At 34.8% G+C, this 21,228-nt stretch overlaps 2 protein-coding genes across 5 annotated transcripts; both read left to right on the forward strand.

The window, feature by feature from the left end:
* Positions 1-1,220: 1,220 nt before the first annotated feature.
* On the forward strand, positions 1,221-11,406 carry LOC102612298 (uncharacterized). 2 transcript variants are annotated; one of them, XM_006487731.4, is made up of 14 exons: positions 1,221-1,706; positions 1,822-2,478; positions 2,863-3,069; positions 3,183-3,494; positions 4,924-5,048; positions 5,352-6,515; positions 6,953-7,094; positions 7,193-7,358; positions 7,495-7,658; positions 8,107-8,192; positions 8,910-9,009; positions 9,444-9,505; positions 10,437-10,596; positions 10,940-11,406. In XM_006487731.4, exons 1-14 carry the CDS (start codon positions 1,533-1,535, stop codon positions 11,111-11,113), a joined length of 3,693 nt encoding a protein of 1,230 aa, XP_006487794.2. In that variant the 5' UTR covers positions 1,221-1,532; the 3' UTR covers positions 11,114-11,406. The 2 variants fall into 2 exon arrangements, with proteins under 2 accessions (XP_006487794.2, XP_006487795.2); XM_006487732.4 differs by having other exon boundaries at positions 1,222-1,706; positions 7,199-7,358.
* A 1,035-nt stretch (positions 11,407-12,441) lies between these two features.
* Positions 12,442-20,778, forward strand: LOC102577956 (abscisic-aldehyde oxidase). 3 transcript variants are annotated; one of them, XM_052431866.1, is made up of 11 exons: positions 12,447-13,117; positions 13,523-15,217; positions 15,894-16,153; positions 16,277-16,486; positions 16,637-16,855; positions 17,584-18,549; positions 19,239-19,334; positions 19,501-19,599; positions 19,821-20,010; positions 20,101-20,348; positions 20,442-20,778. In XM_052431866.1, the coding sequence occupies exons 1-10, from the start codon at positions 12,973-12,975 to the stop codon at positions 20,316-20,318; spliced, it is 4,098 nt and encodes a 1,365-aa protein (XP_052287826.1). In that variant the 5' UTR covers positions 12,447-12,972; the 3' UTR covers positions 20,319-20,348; positions 20,442-20,778. The 3 variants fall into 3 exon arrangements, with proteins under 3 accessions (XP_006487799.2, XP_052287826.1, XP_006487797.2); XM_006487734.4 differs by having other exon boundaries at positions 20,101-20,778; XM_006487736.4 differs by lacking the exons at positions 19,501-19,599; positions 19,821-20,010; positions 20,101-20,348; positions 20,442-20,778 and adding an exon at positions 19,052-19,090 and having other exon boundaries at positions 12,442-13,117.
* The last annotated feature ends 450 nt before the right edge of the window (positions 20,779-21,228 follow it).

Consider the following 21,228-nt stretch of genomic DNA (forward strand, 5'->3'; position numbering starts at 1 on the left):
ATCTATAATTGGGTGGGAGTTGATTTCTCTCCATTAATTTGTGAGTAAAAAATTGGTTGCCACCAAAAAAAAATTAAATTGAACCGGTGATTCAATTCGGTTCATTATTTCTCTAAAATTATGAAAGTCAAATTTAGGGCTGGAAAAAAAATTAGTGCCCACCAAAAAATCAAATGGAACTGATGATTTGATTCACCTTGGCTCTAAAAGTTAATAAAAACTAGTTAGTTTGAAAAAAAAAAAGATTGAAAACTGAAAAAAATCACAAAATACAAAAAATTATTGAAAAAAATAAAAAATCAAACCGAACAGGCAAGCGAACCAATTTAGTTCGGTTTATGTAGTAGCCAAAAACATGTACTTGTAGAATGACATCAAAATAAGGGTGGTAATATTTCCACCCACAAATTATGTAAATCCACCTCACTTTTAAAATATAACTATAAAAAGTTTACATTATTTTTAAAAATTTCAAATAAAGAAGAATTGTAAAGAATTAATCAATTAAATCTATCTTAATTTATTTTTTGTGATATCTCAATTTATTTTTCTGTGACTCGGATTTCTTTTTTATTATTATTATTTTGTTTGACTACTAAGGTTGATTTACCCTAAATTTAAATTGACCATTTTATCCTTAAAAGGTAAAATTACAAAAGAAATTTACTTTAACTTCAGCTTTCTTTTTATTTCATACAAAATTCATTGTTTGTAAATGATCAATTCTACTTTTATTAGTATGATTGTTAACTTTTAATTAAACTAATAATATCTTTATGAGACAACACTCATATAAATTATTATATTGTTAAATTTATGTCAATTACATGTAAAATATTGATGATTATTATACTTCATTTAAAAAGTTAGATTATAAATCACAAAATTAAGTATCTAAAGTATTAGATATAAGAATGATTTAAAGCAAAATAATTAAATAAAACTTATATTAAAGCAACTTTAATAGTAAAAATAACTAAATAAGAAAAAATATAAGACTGATTTAATTGATTAATTATACAAATATTTTTGTTATTTTATATTTATTAAAAATAATATCAATGATTGTAAATATTTTTTAGAAGTGAGGTGTATTGGAAATATCCCCACCCTCAAAATAATATGAGTAGTTTTCTGAAAAGTATTGTTATTGTCTATTTTAAATGAGACCCTTCAACAGTTGAATGTTTACACTATTTGCTAATATATATGGTTAGACTCACACGATTTCACTGTTTCTTCTATGTAAGTTGCTTTCTTGCAGCGCTGCGTGGAGCCGCAGACGATGATTTTGGAGGCAATTTAAACTTTAAAAAAAAAAAATTCACCACCCAACATTACACTCAAGAGACTTACACAACTGACACACACTCGCTGCCGGGGCGGCGATCGATGAGCGCCAATCAGCCGCCAAAGCCGAAGGCCATGAGCAGACTACGGCGCCGTTTCAGCACATTCGAGCCATCCTCTTTTTTCATGAAAAATTGAAAACAAATTTGGTGCGTTACGGCGACGTTTTTGTTGGAGAAGAAATGGCAGTCGATGCAAATTTCGCATCGTCGTTGTTAGAGAAAGTGAAAGTCGAAGATCCGTGGCTTCCTCCCAGAACATGGGAATCAATTCCTTCTCAAAGTGGGCCCCATCTCTTCTCCTCTTCCTCCTCCAATGACCACCGCCATCTCCATTGCGCCACGTCATCACTCTCCGTAAGTACTAGTTTACGAGCATTTACATGACCTGCATTTTTTTTTCTATTGTATTAATCTAAAAACTATGAGAATTTTAATTAAAGAATGGAAATTTTTGGACTTAATTTTCCAGGAGGCGAGTGTGGTGAGATTAGCGTTGAATGCTTTACAAGGTTTAGAATCAGCTCTTATTAGTATAGAGAAGCTTGCTGTTGCATTTTGTTGTGATCCAGCTGATAGGACCTTTCATCGAATTCCGAATCTATGGAATCGGTCTTCAAGCACTCATGCTCTTGGGAAAATTCTCAAATCTATTGGCTGCTCGGGTATCTTGGTTTTCCTCCTGCATAAATTTGTAGACCATTTTAGAAATTTGGATGCGTGTTTAACAAGGCAGAGTCTTGAAGATAAAGAGCAGCCTCCGTACAGTCTCGTCAATCAGGCATTTGCTGTTGCGGTGAATAAGGTTTTAGAAGGGTACATGTGTGCACTAGATACGTTGTATGCGTCAGTGGGTTTGAGATGCTCGTCAAAGGGTTTTGATGCTGTCTCTGAAGAAGGATGCCTTACAAGTGGAGTGCAATCGAAAATCACACTCTTGGAGGTGTACTTGCATACCAGAGAATTGAGGACTCAAATTGAAGTTCTTGGAAATATATGCAACTTACATGATATAGCTGTTTGCTTCTCTGAATCTTCTACTGAAAATGCAACTGCTAAAGCGATCTCAGAGTTTAAGAGCTTTTGGAGAGGTGGGGATCTGCTTACTTATTTGTACACACAGTTACAGGTCAGCTTATTTTAAAATTTGTTCTCTGCAGTGCTTCCTTTCTTATTTATTTACCTATTCTACATTCTTCTTAAAATTTCCTTTCAAATGGTAATACAATACCATATGCTGACTACAATTAGTCCAGTGAAATTGATTCTTTGAAATGTGCTGGAGTCCTGGTGAAGACAACAGTTGTTGTGAGAATTAGTATATTCGTGCCTTAATTATGATCTCCAGCATTGTTACAAAACATGCTTTCTTGATTCAACAAATTCAAGTTGTGCATAGACAGAGTTCTTAATTGCTTGTTGAATTCCCAATTAATAATTTTACATATAATTCATTTTATGAGATATTTTTTGGTCTCACTGATAAATGTATCAATAATTTGTCCCCCTGTAGGTTGCTGATTCTGCTCACCGCCCTTTACTCAAGTTTCTTTTTCTTCGGTCATGCGATCCGTATTGTAGATTTATAAGATCATGGATATTCAAAGCTGAGATCAATGATCCTTATAGGGAGTTTGTAGTAGAATATGTCGGCAATTCACCGGTTGATCAACATGGCAAAACTGGAACCTCTATTGACTTCCCAGGGACAAACATTAGGGTAATTTATTTTGCAGTAAATTTAAACCAGTTGTTGAGATTGACCTCAACATATTTCCCCTACTTGTGTTCTCTTCAGTATTGATGCTCATAATTTGCAACTGCTCAATCCAGGAGCGAGTTGGAGTTTCCATTCCTTGTTTCTTGAAGCACTTTCTGATTCCACTTATAAGGGCTGGTCAGCAGCTTCAAGTAATTATGAAATTGCTTGAATTGTGTGATTGTGTTTTTCCTGGGGATCATACTTATATGGATTTTCTTCCCTGTTGGAGTGGTTTTTCTAGCAATCATCCTCTTTACACATCTCCTATGACTTTTGGAAAAGAAAATATAAAAACAATGGTTATTGCAAGAAATAGTTACTACGAAAAGATGCAGGAAAAGCTTGAAGGCCTTTTGAGTAAATTGGAAATCAGTTATCAACAGGTACCATATTTTTGTATTTCCCTTTTTTTACTACTTTCTTTATCTTTGTTTCCATTGTACTTGATTGTGGTAAACCATGTAATAGCTTTGTCCTATTCTCTATCTTTCTCTAGCCTTATAATGTTTGCAACATGTGTGACTGATTGACTACTATCTGGTTACACCTCCTAAGCTCAGGCCCACCTCTTGCCCCTAGCTGCTGACCTGCTTGTGCTTAGATCTATCATCGGATTTTTTTTGTCTTGTCAAGGTGATATGGCAATTGGTGGGTACTTTTATTTCTCTGATGTGGCTGGTGGTTGAGGATACGCGTCCCTCCTCCCACTGTCTTCTTTACGTAGTGGTGACAAGCGGAGTGCATATAACTCTTTAACTGTAACTACTAGCAGCACTCTTTATAGGGTTCCTAACTTTTCTTACTAATTAGAACGAATAAGCCAAAATATATTGCATCAAGTTTCCGGCTTCTCGGATCTTGTGTTCCATTCTAACCGTTAAAATTGTGGTGCATTTTTAAGTTGTATTTGTGATCATATTTCAACCCTTAAAATGTAACGTTCAATTGATTTTTCTTTTTGGTTTTATATTTTAAATACCAAACCAAAAAATTAATGCAAAAAAAAAAAAAACCCAAAACTATAGCTCTTTTTCAAGAATGTCATGACAGTCTACTACAGCATGTGAACACTATTACACTTCTAGCACTTTCAAGAAGCAAACTGGAGGCTAAATTCGAAAATTCTATACAGAAGACTCATTCTAGATAGTTGGCACACTTCACCCATTTTCCCCCAACAACATTTTGGATCCCTTCCCTCATTCAGTGACCTAAAAGATTTGATTTGTTTGCTCTTAACATATATCTTCAAGAAAACTTGTGGATAGTGATTTAAGAAAGGCTTCCAAGAGAAGTTTACCTGCAAAGATGGTCAATGAATTGGCATGATATAGTGTGGCATGTAGTTGCTTTAATGTTGTCAGTTGGAATAAGGTATATTGGGCATTTTCGTGATCAACGTGATGGCATACTGGTTCTGAACTAGTATCTTCAAAATAGGTAATTAACATCGTAAAGAGTAGAAAGTCTGATAGTAGGCATAAGAGTCATAAATTTATACTAGGTCTGAATTGTTGATGGTCATGACCACATGCATTGACGAATATGTAAAAAATGGAGTGGAATTGATGGTTTCTCATCAATATCAGATTATTTAGGATACACAATTGTGGAATTGTACTTGTCCTGAGAAGTTGTAGTCTTTGTAACTTTTATCATTTGTAATGAGGATACAGGAGAGCAATTCTGTGTAGTAATGTCGTTAGGTAATTACATTGCCATTGTGCATGAAAGATGCTAATTCTTCCATTCTGCAGCTTCCTTATTTCCAAATTATCTTGTTTTATTTGACATGAAGATTTCTCCTTTCAGGTTGTATCACACAATGAGGCACCTGCCTTCCTTGGGAATGGAGAGAGCTTAGAAACATCTTTTTCATTTGAGTTGAATGACATGATGACTGTTCCTTCTACGGTTGATCAAAGGGGCTCAAATGTGTAAAATCTCTCTCTTTCTCTCCGTGAGCGCTGCACGGTGTTTATACTTGTGTGTTTCTGTCTTTGCATTCTTGTGTATGTATGACAGCATGTGTAGTCACAACATGCTCCTACATCCTCTAAGCGTTCATATTACATTCATCTGTATCCGCATCAGAAGTTGCTCACAGTAATATGAGGCATTATTTGTGTTGGCCAATGTTTGATACATAATGTCCTTCACGCTTTTGATATTTCCGTTTCTGTTGCTTTCCTTTCAAGTACCATGCCGCTCATCTAGTGACAAGGTTTATCTGCTTTCAGGGAAAATGGTAGTAAGGATTTTGATAACTCAAGTATGAAAGATGAATTCTGTTATGATAGAGATACATCTGAGTGCTCATCTTCAATTGATTCTGAAGAGCAAAATGAAGTTGAACGGTTGATTCAACCTCGTAATAATTTATTTGAAATTGAGCAGAAATACTTTTCTGCTTTAAGCTTCTCCATGACTACTCCTAATGGTAGTCCATTGTGGAAGTCTCTGCACAATGAAAAATCTGGGCATAAGAAAAGAGATTCTCATGAATTTTGTGAAAGAGATGATACCCTTAGCCACTTTGTGCTCACTCAGCATAAAAGGGCAATTCTGAGTGGCACATCTGTGCTGCCAGAGTCAGGGGAGTCACACTTGTCATGCAGAAATGGTCATTATACTGATGGCCTAGCTGATAAATGTTGGCCGCTTGGTTGCCTTTTGAAAAATCCTTTTTGTGTGGATGGAGGGGGCAGAAATGATCCCGAGCTGCATCCATCTGTCTCTGGCCAAAAGCATTCTGAAGAAAATATTCGAGTTTCTAAGGAAGGTATTTCATTTTACAGTGAGAAATTTGGCAGTAACAATGCTTTAATAGAGGGAACCTTAGGTGAAAATCAACTCGAGAACGGCTATGCTGTTTCTGATGTATCTGCTATGCTGAAATGGAAGCTTAACTACAGTGGCAATATGTTCAGTATCAATCCAATGTTGACCAGAAATGCCTTATTCTATACAATGGGCAAACCTGAGGGAAGGCTTGCTGCAGACCTTGGAAAATCATTACCTTGTTTTGACTTTTCTTCTGTAGAAGATCCTCGTAAGGTATTTCTGGAGAAGGTTGCTATTGGTTTTGCACAGGCTGTGTCTGAAGATTCAAGTTTGTCTGCAATTAGTGGTGAGAGGAATCCCTATAGTGAACCAGTAGGTGAAATCCTGATTGATAATCCCAAAGTGTCATGTATTAAACCACATTTGGAATCGAAAGACCACAGTAAAAATATAGTTGGAACAGATATTTCTGGTACAAGTAGCTGGGAGAGTTTGCTTTCCACTTCAAATAACATTGAAAACAATACTGTGGAAGACCACAGGCAGGAATTCTCGGTCATCTTTGAGATACCTCTTGATTTTATTATTGACAAATGCTTGCTGCAAGAAATCTTGCTTCAGTATCCTTTCCGTGTTTATTCCAACTGTCCCCTTTTGTAGTTTTTGATAGTTCCTGAAATTAGATTACCAACAAGTCAATAGTCTGAACAGGATCATGCCTCTGACATATCACATTTACCTTCCAAATTGTGTTAGTCTGATCATAAAACTCACGATGATAGATGCATGCCCCTGAAAATTTATTTGTCTACATGGCTTGTAAACTTAAGAATCTGTTAGAACATGTGCTGTTGAGGTGTGTATATACTTAATTTGTGATTCAATTAGGGCATTGCTATTGGAAGCTTTTTCTAATTGTATCAATTGTGGTTGAGGTGCATATGTGGTAGCTTCTCAAGATGGTACCATTGAAATACAATTATTTTATGCTGGTTATACTTCTTAACAAACTAATACAATTATTTTATGCTAGTTACACTTCTTAACAAAATGATAGATATAAGTATGTTAGCAAGCTGATGATAAAGTTGCTAGGTGAGGGGTTTGATTTGCACGAACATTTATTGGCATTGCGGCGGTACCATTTTATGGAACTTGCAGACTGGGCAGACCTGTTTATCATGTCCCTTTGGCATCGTGTATTTCTTTCTAATCAACTCTTTGCATTATGATCTTTTATTAATTGATTCATATGGTTACAGTTTCTTCTGATTCATTTGGTTTTCTTTGTTTCAAGCTGCAGAAGTGGTGTTTTACAGAAGCTGATCATAAAGTATCAGAAATTCAAGGGATACTCGAATTGTCAGTTCAGAGGTCTTCATGTGAACAAGACCATAATAAGAACAGGTTATTTGTTTATATTAAAGAAGATGGAACCTCACCTCTTTCAACATCTTCTACAGGTAATTTCTTTAACTGTTATTGCAAGCTTTGTGTATTCCTTTTCATCGAGTTTGATTATATTTTGTTTGAGCATGGCATCCTTGGCTCATTTTCATGTTTCCTAGTTTTAAATGTCTCTCTTATTCATATTGGCAGGAGTCAGTTCCTTCAACTTTTTAGGTTTGGGTTACCGAGTTGATTGGCCAGTCAGTATTGTTTTGACTTCAAATGCGATGGAAATATATGCTGATATATTTAGGTTTCTCATACAAGTTAAGCTCGCTGTTTTCTCGTTGAATGATGTATGGCGCTCATTGAAGGTATAATCCCTAGGCACTCTCTTACTTTTTCCATATATTGAGGTTGCTGATCATGTGTCATCTACCTTTTTATATCATGTAATTCTCTAAAACATGATAAAGCAAGAAATCAGGTAATTGTTGTCTGAAGCACCAGTCTCTGCAGGTTCTTACCCGACCGCACATCATATCTAGTAGTTACTGTTTTCATTAAACTTTTCATAACTAGTTGCCTAAGTGTTTAATGTGTGCATGACTTATGATTTATTTAGTTTGTTGTTCTTTTCTTGGTGAAGGATTTTTCTAGATCCTTAATGGTCTGACTAAGAATTCGATTCCATTTTGAATTTCCCTTGTTTCTCTATTGGTTGATGGATGAGCTCTTAAAATATCACCTAGAAACTTAATGTCATGTACCCAAGCAACAAGGTGACTTTGGACCATTCTAAGACTTCAATCTTCTTTACAGGATTTAATGCACTTAATCAATCAAAGCCGACACTCCACACAACATGAAAGGGAAGTGAGCCATTTTAATTTTTTGATAAAGTTGAGGTAAATTGAGCAATGTTTCTTCTCCTCTACATCTTTTGCACTAATTTCTATTGTTGTTGTATCTGGTCCTATCTTAAAAGGATGACTTTTCTCAGTCTTATTTCCTCTGCCTTCTGCATTCAGGGAGCCTTGAAAAGGTGCTGAGGGTTGCTCATCTTTTGGAGAGTGGCCTGCCAACATGGGTTTACTGGAGTGTTTGAAGTGTGACCAAGCACTGGCGTTCATCACTTTACACATTCCCAGAAACTCATGTGGGTATGTTGCTCTCCCTATGGAGTGTGACCTTGCCCACTAGATCCCTTTATATAAATATAGGATTAGGATCAATGGCACTGCAATTGGAACACAAATTACAGCACATTTTGTGGCCATTAAATCAAAATAATAACAGAGGATAAATCATTTTCCTTTATCTTTTATTGTACTTGAGTTCTTAATTTGAGATATGCATATTAAGCTTTCTATTCTTGATGATTTGATTACCTTTGGAATTCATGAGCTGTAGTGTAAGGAGTAGAGAGCTGAGGTCTATTGTCTTTGTTGTCACAAGTTGTGTTTTCTTTCTAGATTAATCATAGGTCTATATATAGAGTGGACTTCTAATTTATCATATGAGTTTCAGTTTCAGTTTCTCTACTCTGTGTTAATCTCAATATTAACATTTCCATTTCTAATCATGTAAATCCAATGATTTCAAACTTTTTGCCTGTCTGCCAGACACCAGGTCAATCATTTTGTATCAACACTACAGCAATATGTGCACTCGCAGCTATCTGATGTTTCATGGTGCAAATTTCTTCATTCTCTAAAGGATAAGGTTTGAATCACCTTGATTATTGTCTGTATATATTTTTTTCTTTAATGCGCGCATGTGTATTTAAAATTTGAAAAATACTGCCTTTATTTTCTTTTGAATTTTTCCCTTTACCTTTTTGCCAATAGTTGATGTCAATGCTTTGGTAGTTGGCTGAGTTGTCATATCATAGCATGGTTGAGTTCAATAGTATGCTTGATTATTGAATAAATGAACTGCTTTGCCTTTTGTCTGTCATGAGCTTTTCCACTGTTGAGACTTTAGTTTTGTTCATGTTGACTGAGATGAATGTCTGTGAAAGGATTAATTTTGTTGGCTTTTGTACGATATTTTATTTCTTCTTCATGCATAATCAGTTGCTATTCATTTTTTACCTTCTCTCTTTTAGTCTTTGAAAAGTTGAAAACAAATCTTGAACTTGTCTGTGGCTGCTGTAGGTCAAAGATATGATGGATCTTGAGTCGGTGCACATGGCGTATCTTTCTGATGCATTAGACATGTAAGTTTATTTATTTATTTTTTGTTTGAGTTTTAGCTTCTTCTCCTATTGTATATGCATAAGTTGCAAAATACAATTGTGCTGAGAAAAAGAGTTCCTGTTTAGGATAATGCACCACCTTGGACCCAAGCTTTTTTTCAAGTTGCCTGTTGAAATTTTTTCTGGAAATGCTTATTCATTTTCTAATTGTTCTTCCAGTTATATTTCCTCTTGTATGCTTGATAGTTAGGTGAGATTGAATGACCTCAATTTACATCGCTTGTCTTAAAGCAATCTAATATCAAAACCATTCATAAGGTGATCCTAAGTTTAAAACCGGGGATTCAAGGTTAGGGGTACTTTCAAGGCTTCAACTTCCTAGTTGCTGTTGTTAAATGCTGCTATAGAAGGAAGCTATTGCTTGGCAGAAACTTTGGCTATAGGCATAGATGATGTGTTCTCCATCTTCAGTTGGTTAGGTGAAAGTTTATGTAGTCAGTCTTGCTCTTGGGACTGGTAATGGTCCAGGTCTCTAATAGTTATCTACAAATGGTCACTATGATTGGAGTTTACTAATTTACAAATTCTTGTGTGATGCCTACTTTGAAACAGCCTGTGCTGTGTAAGAGCACTGCCTTTTTCAAAATTAAATTAGAGACTGGAACCTTTTGATAAGAGCATGATGCCTGTTGCAAACTTCACATAAACTAGTTTGCTGTTCTCAGTGTTTTACATCAGTGTCTATAATTTTTTGGAAATCCACATTATGTGTGTATTTTAGGTTAATAGACATAAGAAATTCCTAGTTATTGTTTTTCTCTTGTTTACCATGTTTCAGTTTCTTGGCCTGTTGAATAGTTAAATTCTTTTTTCTTTTCTTTAGATGGGCCAATTTTGGCCTTATTTGATTGTATCATCTTGATTCTTAACAGCGAATATAAAATTTCTACAGATGCTTTCTCTCTGATGAAACACGGGTTGTTGCAAGCATCATAGAAGGCATTTTACAGTGTGCACTAGACTTTCAGTCTTGTCTTACCAGAGGAATATGGGATGCTGAGCTGGATCAAGGCGATTTTCTGGGAAAACTTTCTAGAATCAACGTATCACAGGTGATTGTTGTTTCCACTAATCCATGTGTCTAAAAACAATTTCATTTTTAACCCTGTTTAGTAGGCATTCACACAAGAGATGACTTAAATCATGGTTATGAACGTGAGGATTGTGCTGTGTTACAATTTCAGATCTCAATCATAAAACACTCCAAAATGTCAAAATTGGAGGCATGCCATTTATGGAAATTTGTTTTCTGTGTGAAATGCATATACTTTAAGTGTTAGATTGCCATATTGTACATAAAAACTGAATGAAAGTTGTTAGAGATAGAACCATCCATAACTATAAAAAGGTTTCTCCATGTTAGCGTATTAAATTGTTCTCCCCACCTTTCTGCAGGTGCTTGCCATAAAGCAAAAGTTCGACAAAAACCTAAAAGAATTGCATCTCTGTTATCTGAAATCACCCAAACACGGAGAGTTTGGACTTTCCCGTTTCTGGAGATATCTCAACTACAATGAGTTTTTCTCAGATATCAACAACGGAATGGCCCGTTATCCCTTCAGAGTATGAGACTGTGGTTCATACTAATTACAACGAAGTGTTGATTGTAATGGAACTGATAAAAATTTGTTCAAACAAGTTCAACCTTGGAGGTAAACTATTAAAATCTTCCTTGTAGGTGGCAGTTTCATCTTCTTTTGGTGTTTTAGGATGAGATTCTAACTAACAGCCAAACAAACTAACTTATTGGAGATTGTAAATTGATGCTGTATTTTTCTGTATGATTGTTGAAAAAAAAAATTGAATGAATGATCTGTATAGCAGTGTTGGAAAGTAATGTTACAACTTTGTGTTTTTTCTCAGTTGTGTTGGTGTAAAGGTATTCATTGTTTCCCTTTGCTTGTTCTTTGGAATTAAAGATGAGTTTATACAAGAGCTTGTAGTTTTATCATTACTCTTTCCAAATTTGAGTTTGATGTCATAGTAATCTAAAACAATTTAACTAGAAGCATATTCAGATATGATTTATCCTATTTGTTGTGATATTTATCTATAGAATGGAATAATGGTGTTGGTGTTTTTTTTTTTTTTGGAAATTATTTCTGCACTATTGTTTTGTCATATGTACATATAACCACTACTAAAATTTTAACATATTCTTTGCGCCATTTTTGTTTTAAAGCTTATATCAATCAACTACTTTAACACTAAAAATAATCATTTTATTCTTAAATAAATTAACAAATTATTTTATTATACAAAATTTTAAAAAATAAAAATTATAATTATAAGAATACCCTTAAATTTAATAAAACAAATAAATTACAAAATCTAAGATGATAATTCTTAAATGAAATTATAGTTATAAAAATTAACATCTTGTAATTATGATTTTATTTAATTTTTGTGATTAAATTAAATATAGGGAAGTTTACATAAATTAACATGAAGAGAAAAGCTCCCTATAATTATTGTAAACTTCTCTATAATTAATATTAAGAAACTTCTCTATACAAATTACATGAAATTATAATTACAAAAAATTAACATGATACTTTTTTAAATATAATTATAATTATAAAAAATTAACATATTGGATTTGAGATTTATTTATTTTATTAAATTAAGGAATATTTTTATAATTATAATTTTTTATTTTTCAAAATTTTATATAATAAAATAGGCTTTTAATTTATTTAGCAGTAAAATTGTCATATTTTAATATCAAAGTGGTTGACTGATACAAGTTTAAAAATAAAGATGGTGTAAATAATATGTAAATATTTTATGATAATTAAACATACTTATAATAAAATAAATATGATGCTGATATAATTTTCTTTTTTTTCATCATCTATTATCTATGTTAAATTGTTAAATGTAAATGGTTGTATCGTTCAAAATGATATGATGGGTATTGAGCTTCCTAATACACTATTCATGGTTTCTATTTGTTAGATTGAGACCTAAAAGAGTGAACTTACATTGATGTTTAAGGTATGTCATATTATTCAAAATTAGTCTGTCCAGCTTCAGCCTTCAAGCCAAGCCAGTTGAAGTTAATCATTTGAGAAATTTCTGCACAAATGGTGCTTGTGAAAATGCCCAAATGACTAGTATACTGCACGGCATATGGTGCTTGAGAAAGTGATATCCAAAATGCAAACAAAGACTCTAAAACAATTTTATTATTCTATTAAAAGTGAAAACGACCAATACGATGTACTAGTTGATAAGAACTTGGCAAAGCTTTGTAATTTTGTTTTTGTAACTTTCACTGAGAACATCTAGAACAATATTGACGACAACACCAAAGTCCCATCTTAAAAAAATATATATATGGGGAAAAAGAAGAAAAAGAAAGAAACTAGTGCCTCTATAGTGCAGATGAAATGCTTTAGCTGTTTCAGTGTGTGTATGTGACAGAAATGGTGGAGGATAAGAGAGACAGTGTTGTGTTTGCTGTTAATGGAGAAGGGTTTGAGGTCTCAAACGTTGACCCTTCTACTACTTTGCTTGAGTTCTTGCGTTATCACTCTCGCTTTAAGAGTGTCAAGCTCAGTTGTGGCGAAGGCAAGTTTAGTTTTCTTTATTGGGTTCATAGATTTTCTCTATCTATTCATTGTAACTCTGTAATAAAACATTGTTTCTTTTATATTACCCACTTTAGGAGTTGTATTCTAACACTTTACAAGCTATGTGCTTGATGATGTGAGTTTAATTCTTTTTCACTGTGTTGGTCTGTTTAATTTTTTCCTATACGGTGTATTTGCTTTCTTCAAAAATAGGCTTTTGACTCTTTTGAGTTTTTATAGTATAAATTTAAATTTTCAAGTATTAGAATTTTCATCTTGAATTTCGTCAACCAAACTGAGGATTCAGGTGCTATTTGCTAATCATAATCCTATGCTTTTATATGTGAAATATTGACTATTATTTAAGTAATTCTTTTCCATGTTCTGCTTTTTGAAATTGCAGGTGGTTGCGGTGCATGCGTTGTCCTACTGTCTAAATATAGCCCTGAGCTTGACCAAGTTGAGGATTTTACAATAAGTTCATGTCTCACACTGCTTTGTAGTGTAAATGGATGTTCTATTACAACTAGTGAAGGTCTCGGAAATAGCAAGGCAGGATTCCATCCCATTCACCAAAGGTTCGCTGGCTTCCATGCTTCTCAGTGTGGGTTTTGTACACCAGGGATGTGTATGTCGCTGTTTTCAGCTCTTGTGAATGCTGAAAAAACTAATCGGCCAGAGCCCCCTGCAGGATTTTCCAAGTTGACGAGGTCAGAAGCAGAGAAGGCTATTGCTGGGAATCTTTGTCGCTGTACTGGCTATCGGCCCATTGCTGATGCCTGTAAAAGTTTTGCAGCTGATGTTGATATTGAGGACTTGGGGTTTAACTCTTTTTGGGGAAAAGGAGAGAGTAAAGAAGTGAAGCCCAGTAGATTGCCTCCATGTAAACGCAATGGTGACATATTTACATTTCCACAGTTTCGGAAGAAGGAAAATAAGTCTTGGATGCTTTTGGATGTGAAAGGAAGTTGGCACAATCCTATTAGTGTTCAGGAACTTCAAAACTTGTTGGAGTCCCATGAGGACAATAATCAGACCTCAATTAAATTAGTTGTTGGGAATACTGGTATGGGTTACTATAAGGAAGTCGAGCATTATGATAAATATATTGACATAAGGTACGTCCCTGAACTGTCAATGATTAGGAGGGATGAGACAAGAATTGAAATTGGAGCAACTGTGACAATCTCTAAAGCCATAGAATCTTTGAAAGAAGAAACCAAAGAAGTTCACTTTGAGTGTGTGCAAGTGTTTAGAAAGATTGCTGAACACATGGAAAAGATTGCATCAACATTCATTAGAAATTCTGCCAGTGTTGGTGGAAATTTGGTGATGGCACAGAGAAAATGTTTTCCCTCAGATATCGCGACAATACTTCTTGCAGTGGGTGCAAAGGTTAATATAATGAAGGGTCAAAAGTGTGAAAAGTTTATGCTTGAGGAATTTTTAGAAAGGCCTCCATTGGATTGTAGAAGTGTACTTCTAAGTATAGAAATCCCATATTGGGACCCAAGTAGAAATGTTACATCTGAAACCGATAATTTGTTGCTGTTTGAAACCTACCGAGCTGCACCACGACCCCTTGGAAATGCATTGCCCCATCTAAATGCTGCTTTCTTGGCTGAAGTTTCTCCCTGTAAAAATGGTGACAGAATTATGGTGAATAACTGTCAGTTGGCTTTTGGAGCTTTCGGGACAAAACATGCAATTAGAGCAAGGCCAGTTGAAGAATTTTTAACTGGAAAATTGCTAAGTTTTGATGTCCTGTATGAAGCTATAATATTACTTAGAGACACTGTGGTAGCAGAAGTTGGTACTCCAAATCCTGCTTATAGATCAAGCTTGGCTGTTGGTTTTCTTTTTGAGTTCTTTAGCTCATTAACTGAGACAAATGTTGAAATTTCTAGGAGTTTGTTGTGTGGATATGGCAATGATTTCTCGTTGAAGGACTCCAAAGTACAACAATATTATGACCTGTCTGATAAAAATAAGGTCCCAACCTTGTTATCATCTGCTAAACAGGTGGTGCAGTTAAGTCGAGAATATTATCCAGTTGGTGGGCCGATTACTAAATCTGGAGCTGCTTTACAAGCTTCTGGTTCGTAACATATTATTTGATGATGCATGGAAATAGAAACATGAATGACCCCACTTTTAAACTTATTTGTTTACTTACTGACATATTTCACCAGTTATCGAATGTCCTGAGTACTTGTTGAAATAATTCTCTAGCTTTCGGTATGATCAGTTGCATTCAAAGGCATAAAATATTGAAAAATCAATAATTCACCTTATATACATTAACATATGTAAGAGCTTGGTTTCTCTTTAATCATTTGTGATATTTGTTGTTAGGGCAATATCATATCTGTCTCTCTTTTTGTATTATGTGTGTGAGCTTACTGCTGGCAGGACAATAATCGGTAGGAATGGTCTGAATTTGACCACTTTGCTGTGATGTAAATTTGACCATAAACGATATCAGCAATTGAAAATGCTTGGAAATGTTTCTTAATATTTTGAAATGACCTTTTTACTGTTTATTGGATTTTCTTTAGCATTTATTACAAATAAGCCAATAACAACTGATGGTTGCTTAAGAATTGACCTGTTCTTTGTTAATCCTTGCTGATCTTAGTTGTTGGATGAATTTTCTTGAACTATAATTTTTAATGCCTCTATTGTTTTAGCTTTCAGCCTCATAATTTCTTGATTTACTGCTCCAATTTCACTACAACCGTAGATAGATTTTTCTCATCTAGAAATTTTTGCAGGTGAGGCAGTTTATGTGGATGACATCCCTTCTCCAACTAATTGCCTATATGGAGCATTCATTTATAGCACAAAGCCTTTGGCACGAATAAAGAGCATAGAATTCAAGTCTAATTCAATACCTTGTGGAGTGATTGCACTTTTGACTTTCAAAGACATTCCTGAAGGGGGGGAGAATATAGGTTGTAAATCCATGTTTGGTCCTGAACCCCTATTTGCGAATGAGCTTACTCGTGGTGCTGGTCAGGCTGTTGCCTTTGTGGTAATTCTACGACTTCTTCAGAATTGTTTAGTGATATCTCACTGTTAATGATGTGCATTCAATAGAAGACTGCATATTTTTCCTTCAGGGGATTCTGTGTTTTAACAAATATGGCTTTTTTAGGTTGCAGATACACAGAAAAATGCAAACAGGGCTGCAAACCTTGCAGTGATCAATTATGAAATGGAAAATCTAGAACCGCCCATACTATCTGTAGAAGAAGCCGTCAAGCAATCTAGCCTTTTTGAGATCTTTCCTCACTGGTACCCCAAACAGGTTGGCGACATAACAAAAGGAATGGATGAAGCAGATCAAAAAATTCTCTCAGCTGAGGTGATTTCATATCACTTCTATTAAAATCAATTTCATTCCTCAAATGAATTTTTACATTTTTACATTGTTATAGCATGTTTATAAAGTCATATAGTAAGCATTCTCATCCAAGCTCATTCTCAAATATTTTTGCCAAATTGTTACATCCAGATTAAACTCGGTTCACAATATTATTTTTATATGGAGACGCAAACAGCCCTTGCTGTGCCAGATGAAGACAACTGCATGGTGGTCTACAGTTCAACTCAATGCCCTGAGAATGTTCATGCTACAATTTCGAGATGTCTTGGTATTCCTCAACATAATGTCCGTGTGATTACAAGAAGGCTGGGGGGAGGTTTTGGTGGAAAAATTTTTAAATCCATGCCTGTGAGTATATTGTGTATAAATTTGTTTTCTAAATTGGGAGCTCTATCTTTATCAAGGAATATCTTTATTAATACCCTTGTTTCTGTGTGCGTCCATACTGATTTTCATGGATAACTACAGCATTCACTAGAGGGACATTGCCTACCGTGTCTTTAAAAGTGTTAGGCTGACAACTATCCTCATAGAAGACCCTTAATGCCTGCTTAGGAGGACCGACTTTAGTTTATGGCCTATAGCTATTGAAAATGGAAGGTCATTCCATCATAAATATTTTTGCATCAGACTTTTGTCAAATTGCTGTTTTTATGTTCCTTACTTTCTCATATCTGGCTTTCATATCTGATGCTATCTACTGGTTCATCATTGACAAGAAACTACATGCTGCATTTTAGCCATTAAATTTCATGATATGGGTCTTACGCAAATGGATGCAAGACAAGAGAGTGAGATGCCGAACGCAGATACTGTGCATTTTGAAATTGAATATTGAGAGATAGAAGTCAATTAGTGCTAGATAAATTGGTATATACTGTGATTACACAGCATGAGCAAAGGCTAAAAACTTTGAAAGTTGCTGCTAAGTTTCAGAAAGACAATAATTTTGCTTTTGAAGCTATAAAATATGCTCTTTCTCTTGGAAGCAACCTTTTAGCTGTCTACCTAATTATTGATTAATATACTTTACGACCTGTTGAATTAATTTCTTGGGTTGTCCTTGATGTTTTTAGGTTGCTACAGCATGTGCACTTGCTGCATACAAGTTATGCCGCCCAGTCAGGATATATGTCGATCGCAAAACTGATATGATTATGACAGGAGGAAGGCATCCAATGAAAATATCATACAGTGTAGGATTCAAATCCAATGGGAAGATTACAGCCTTACAACTTAACATATTAATTGATGCTGGAATGTATCCAGATATTAGTCCGGTTATGCCAATGATTATGCTGGGTACACTTAAAAAGTATGACTGGGGTGCTTTACATTTTGATATAAAGGTATGCAGAACCAATCTTCCAAGTAGATCAACAATGCGAGCCCCTGGGGAGGTACAAGCATCATTCATTGCTGAGGCTGTGATTGAACATGTAGCATCTACCCTTTCAATGGAAGTGGATTTTGTCAGAAGTATCAATCTCCATACTCACAACAGCCTTAATTTGTTTTATGAGAGTAGTGCAGGTGAACATGCGGAGTACACAATACCTTTAATATGGGATAAATTGGCCGTTTCCTCAAGCTTCAACCAAAGAACTGAAATGATAAAAGAGTTTAACAGGTCTAATTTATGGCAAAAAAGGGGCATTTGTCGTGTACCTATTGTGCATGAAATGTTTGTTAAGTCATCCCCTGGGAAAGTAAGCATTCTAAGTGATGCGTGTATTGTTGTTGAAGTTGGAGGGGTTGAGTTAGGCCAGGGACTTTGGACAAAGGTGAAGCAGATGGCTGCATTTGCACTCAGTTCTGTCCAAGGTGGTGAATTGGGTGATCTATTGGATAAAGTACGGGTTGTACAATCTGATACCTTGAGTCTAATTCAGGGTGGAACCACTTCTGGGAGCACCACATCTGAGTCCAGCTGTGAAGCAGTTCGACTATGTTGCAATGTTTTGGTCGAGAGACTGTCTGCTCTCAGGGGAAGGTTGCTGGAGAGAATGGGTTCTGTAAATTGGGAGACATTGATTCAGCAGGTAGCTGTCTGCTCTTCTAAAGCACTCTAGCTAAGTTCACTTTCTGTTTCTCAACTTCATTTTGTATGTTGACTCTCTTATTTTATTTTATTTTTTTTCACGCACTGTGTATTCTCATTCTTTATAGGTTATTTATAATTCTATATGGTATTTAGTTTACATTAACAGAATTTTGGCATCTATTATTAAGGAGGTTATGAAAAAGAATAAAGTTTTTTTTTTGATGGTTGAGAAAACAAAATTGGCTATGATGAATATAAAATTATGTTTCCGTGTTATTAATATCTAACCATGTTTATGATGAACTTATATATGTGTCTCTTAGGTATTGATAATTAACCATGTTTATGATGAACTTATATATGTGTCTCTTAGGTATTGATAATTAACCATATTTCAAGGACACATCTATGATTGTTTGTCTAAAATTATTGTTAATTTGTTTATTTAATGTTTGTTTATTTTTTAAGCTTGTGTCTCACATACAATCATCTTCATGCAGTAATCTGCGAAAATTGAAGTAATGTATAACCATAAATAGGTTCGTGGTTGTCATTTTATATTCATCAGTTTTTGTCCCTAGAACTAATTTGGCAGATGAGTGTAACTGTTGAATTCAATAATTTTTGCAATTTTCTTCATCTTTTTCTTCCTCTTTTATTAAATACAGAGGGTTTTATACCTTGCAGGCACATCTGCAATCTGTGAACTTATCAGCAAGTTCTTTGTATGTACCTGACTCAACTTCCATCCACTACCTAAACTATGGTGCTGCAGTGAGCGAGGCAAGATTCTCTACCTTTCATGGAAGGGTGCTTATGTTGCAGTTCAAATAATGTTCCTGCAAAGTACACTTGAAGCTGCTCTTTGGGCATGATAGATGTACCTAGTGTACTACCTTACTGGGGGTATCTCTTTCATTTTTATTTATAAATATATTTCTGTTCTCAGGTGGAAGTAAACCTTCTGACAGGAGAAACCACAATTCTACGAGCAGATATTATTTATGACTGTGGACAAAGCCTTAACCCTGCTGTTGATTTAGGACAGGTCAGACGAAAAACTGTGTTTCTCAACTCTACTTAATTGCCATTATAATGAAGCTTTAGAGTTCCTTATGTGAAGATTTCAGTAAGATAGTGTTTACTTGTTATAGATAGAACTAAGCTTCTGTTTTTGAATATGCTGAGGGTAGTAGGACCGTCAATGGATGCCGTTGATTGATTAACACAGACTTATTTTGTTCAAGAATTAATAGTTGGATTTGGCAGATTGAAGGAGCTTTTGTTCAAGGAATTGGTTTTTTCATGCTTGAAGAATACCCTACAAATTCAGATGGATTAGTTGTTTCTGAAGGCACATGGACTTACAAGATCCCTACTATCGACACCATACCCAAACAGTTTAATGTTGAAATACTGAACAGTGGGCATCACCAAAAACGTGTACTCTCTTCGAAAGGTAATGTAAATGTGTCTCCGACTGAGTTCTCTAGGATATATGATAGTATCATTACTTAAAGATGTCCGCTTCAATCTGTGACTTGTGCAGCGTCTGGTGAACCACCATTGCTTCTGGCAGTTTCAGCGCACTGTGCTACAAGAGCAGCCATTCGAGAAGCTCGGAAACAGCTTCTTACATGGAGTGACTTAGACAGGTCTGATATAACATTCAATTTGGAGGTTCCGGCCACCATGCCGGTAGTGAAGGAGTTCTGTGGACTGGACAGTGTAGAGAGGTACTTACAGTGGAGAATGGCAAAGGGATAGCTGTGCACAAAAAATTGGATTGGTCCAAGAGTAGAATCTCTATTTGCACCCTCAAATAATCTTTTTCATTGCCATCTTTCGAATTACAGTACATTTTATATTGGAAGTTACACAACATTACAGGGCTGTACAGGTGAATTATAACAGGCTGGGGTGTAATAATGTTGATCTGTTTACCATTTCAAAATGCCAGTGTGCATTGGAACAAATATTTGGAAGCTGCATCAACTACAAGTATTATTGCAATGAATTGGTAAAAGTCTGGACAGGTAAATTCTTAAAATCACTTTGTACAACATCTGTAAGAGTCCATTTGAGCTCTCCTTGGATATGTGATATGCATATGGGAGACTAATGAGTTGTTGCCATGTGTATATGATAGTTGTTGATTCTGAATTTCTGATCTGAAAAAGAAAAGTGTAGTAGTGTGGAAGAAAATGTAACAACAAATGTTTTTTTACCTCTTTTTTCCCCCATTTTCTATCAAGTTTGGTGCAAAGGAATTAATATCTACTCAATCCTGGTACGATTGCTTGGAGTTGAGAACACACAGTAGTTTCAAAAGAAAACTTATCTTGGGACAATGATCATAAAATTAGAGCCACAAATTCTTTGTATAAATTGATGAGAGTTGTAAAGTACTATTTAAAGATGGCAAAATTCGGGTCCAAGCTTGGGTATAGCAATGTTCGGACTCGGACTAGGTTTTTTAATGAGTTTTTTAAGTTTGGATTTTATATTTTCTAATATTATATATGTATATTTTTAATTTATTTTTAAATTTTTAAATTTTTAAAATTTTAAATTTATTTTAATGAAATTGAAAATGAAAATATGAACTTTAAATATTTAATGTTTTAAATATATATAATATATAGGTCAAGTAAATATAATTATTTAAAATAATATA

This window comes from Citrus sinensis, chromosome 8 (assembly GCF_022201045.2).
Source record: "Citrus sinensis cultivar Valencia sweet orange chromosome 8, DVS_A1.0, whole genome shotgun sequence".
NCBI lineage: Eukaryota > Viridiplantae > Streptophyta > Magnoliopsida > Sapindales > Rutaceae > Citrus > Citrus sinensis.

Excerpts from the sequence above, each read along its gene's own strand:
- LOC102612298 (XM_006487731.4), top strand. The coding sequence starts at position 1,533 with ATGGCAGTCGATGCAAATTTCGCATCGTCGTTGTTAGAGAAAGTGAAA. Across the intron at positions 7,095-7,192 it reads TCATGTCCCTTTGGCATCGT|CTGCAGAAGTGGTGTTTTAC; the intron begins GTATTTCTTTCT and ends CTTTGTTTCAAG. Across the intron at positions 7,359-7,494 it reads TCTTTCAACATCTTCTACAG|GAGTCAGTTCCTTCAACTTT; the intron begins GTAATTTCTTTA and ends TCATATTGGCAG.
- LOC102577956 (XM_006487734.4), top strand. The coding sequence starts at position 12,973 with ATGGTGGAGGATAAGAGAGACAGTGTTGTGTTTGCTGTTAATGGAGAA. Across the intron at positions 15,218-15,893 it reads AGCTGCTTTACAAGCTTCTG|GTGAGGCAGTTTATGTGGAT; the intron begins GTTCGTAACATA and ends AAATTTTTGCAG. Across the intron at positions 18,550-19,238 it reads GGGAGACATTGATTCAGCAG|GCACATCTGCAATCTGTGAA; the intron begins GTAGCTGTCTGC and ends TATACCTTGCAG.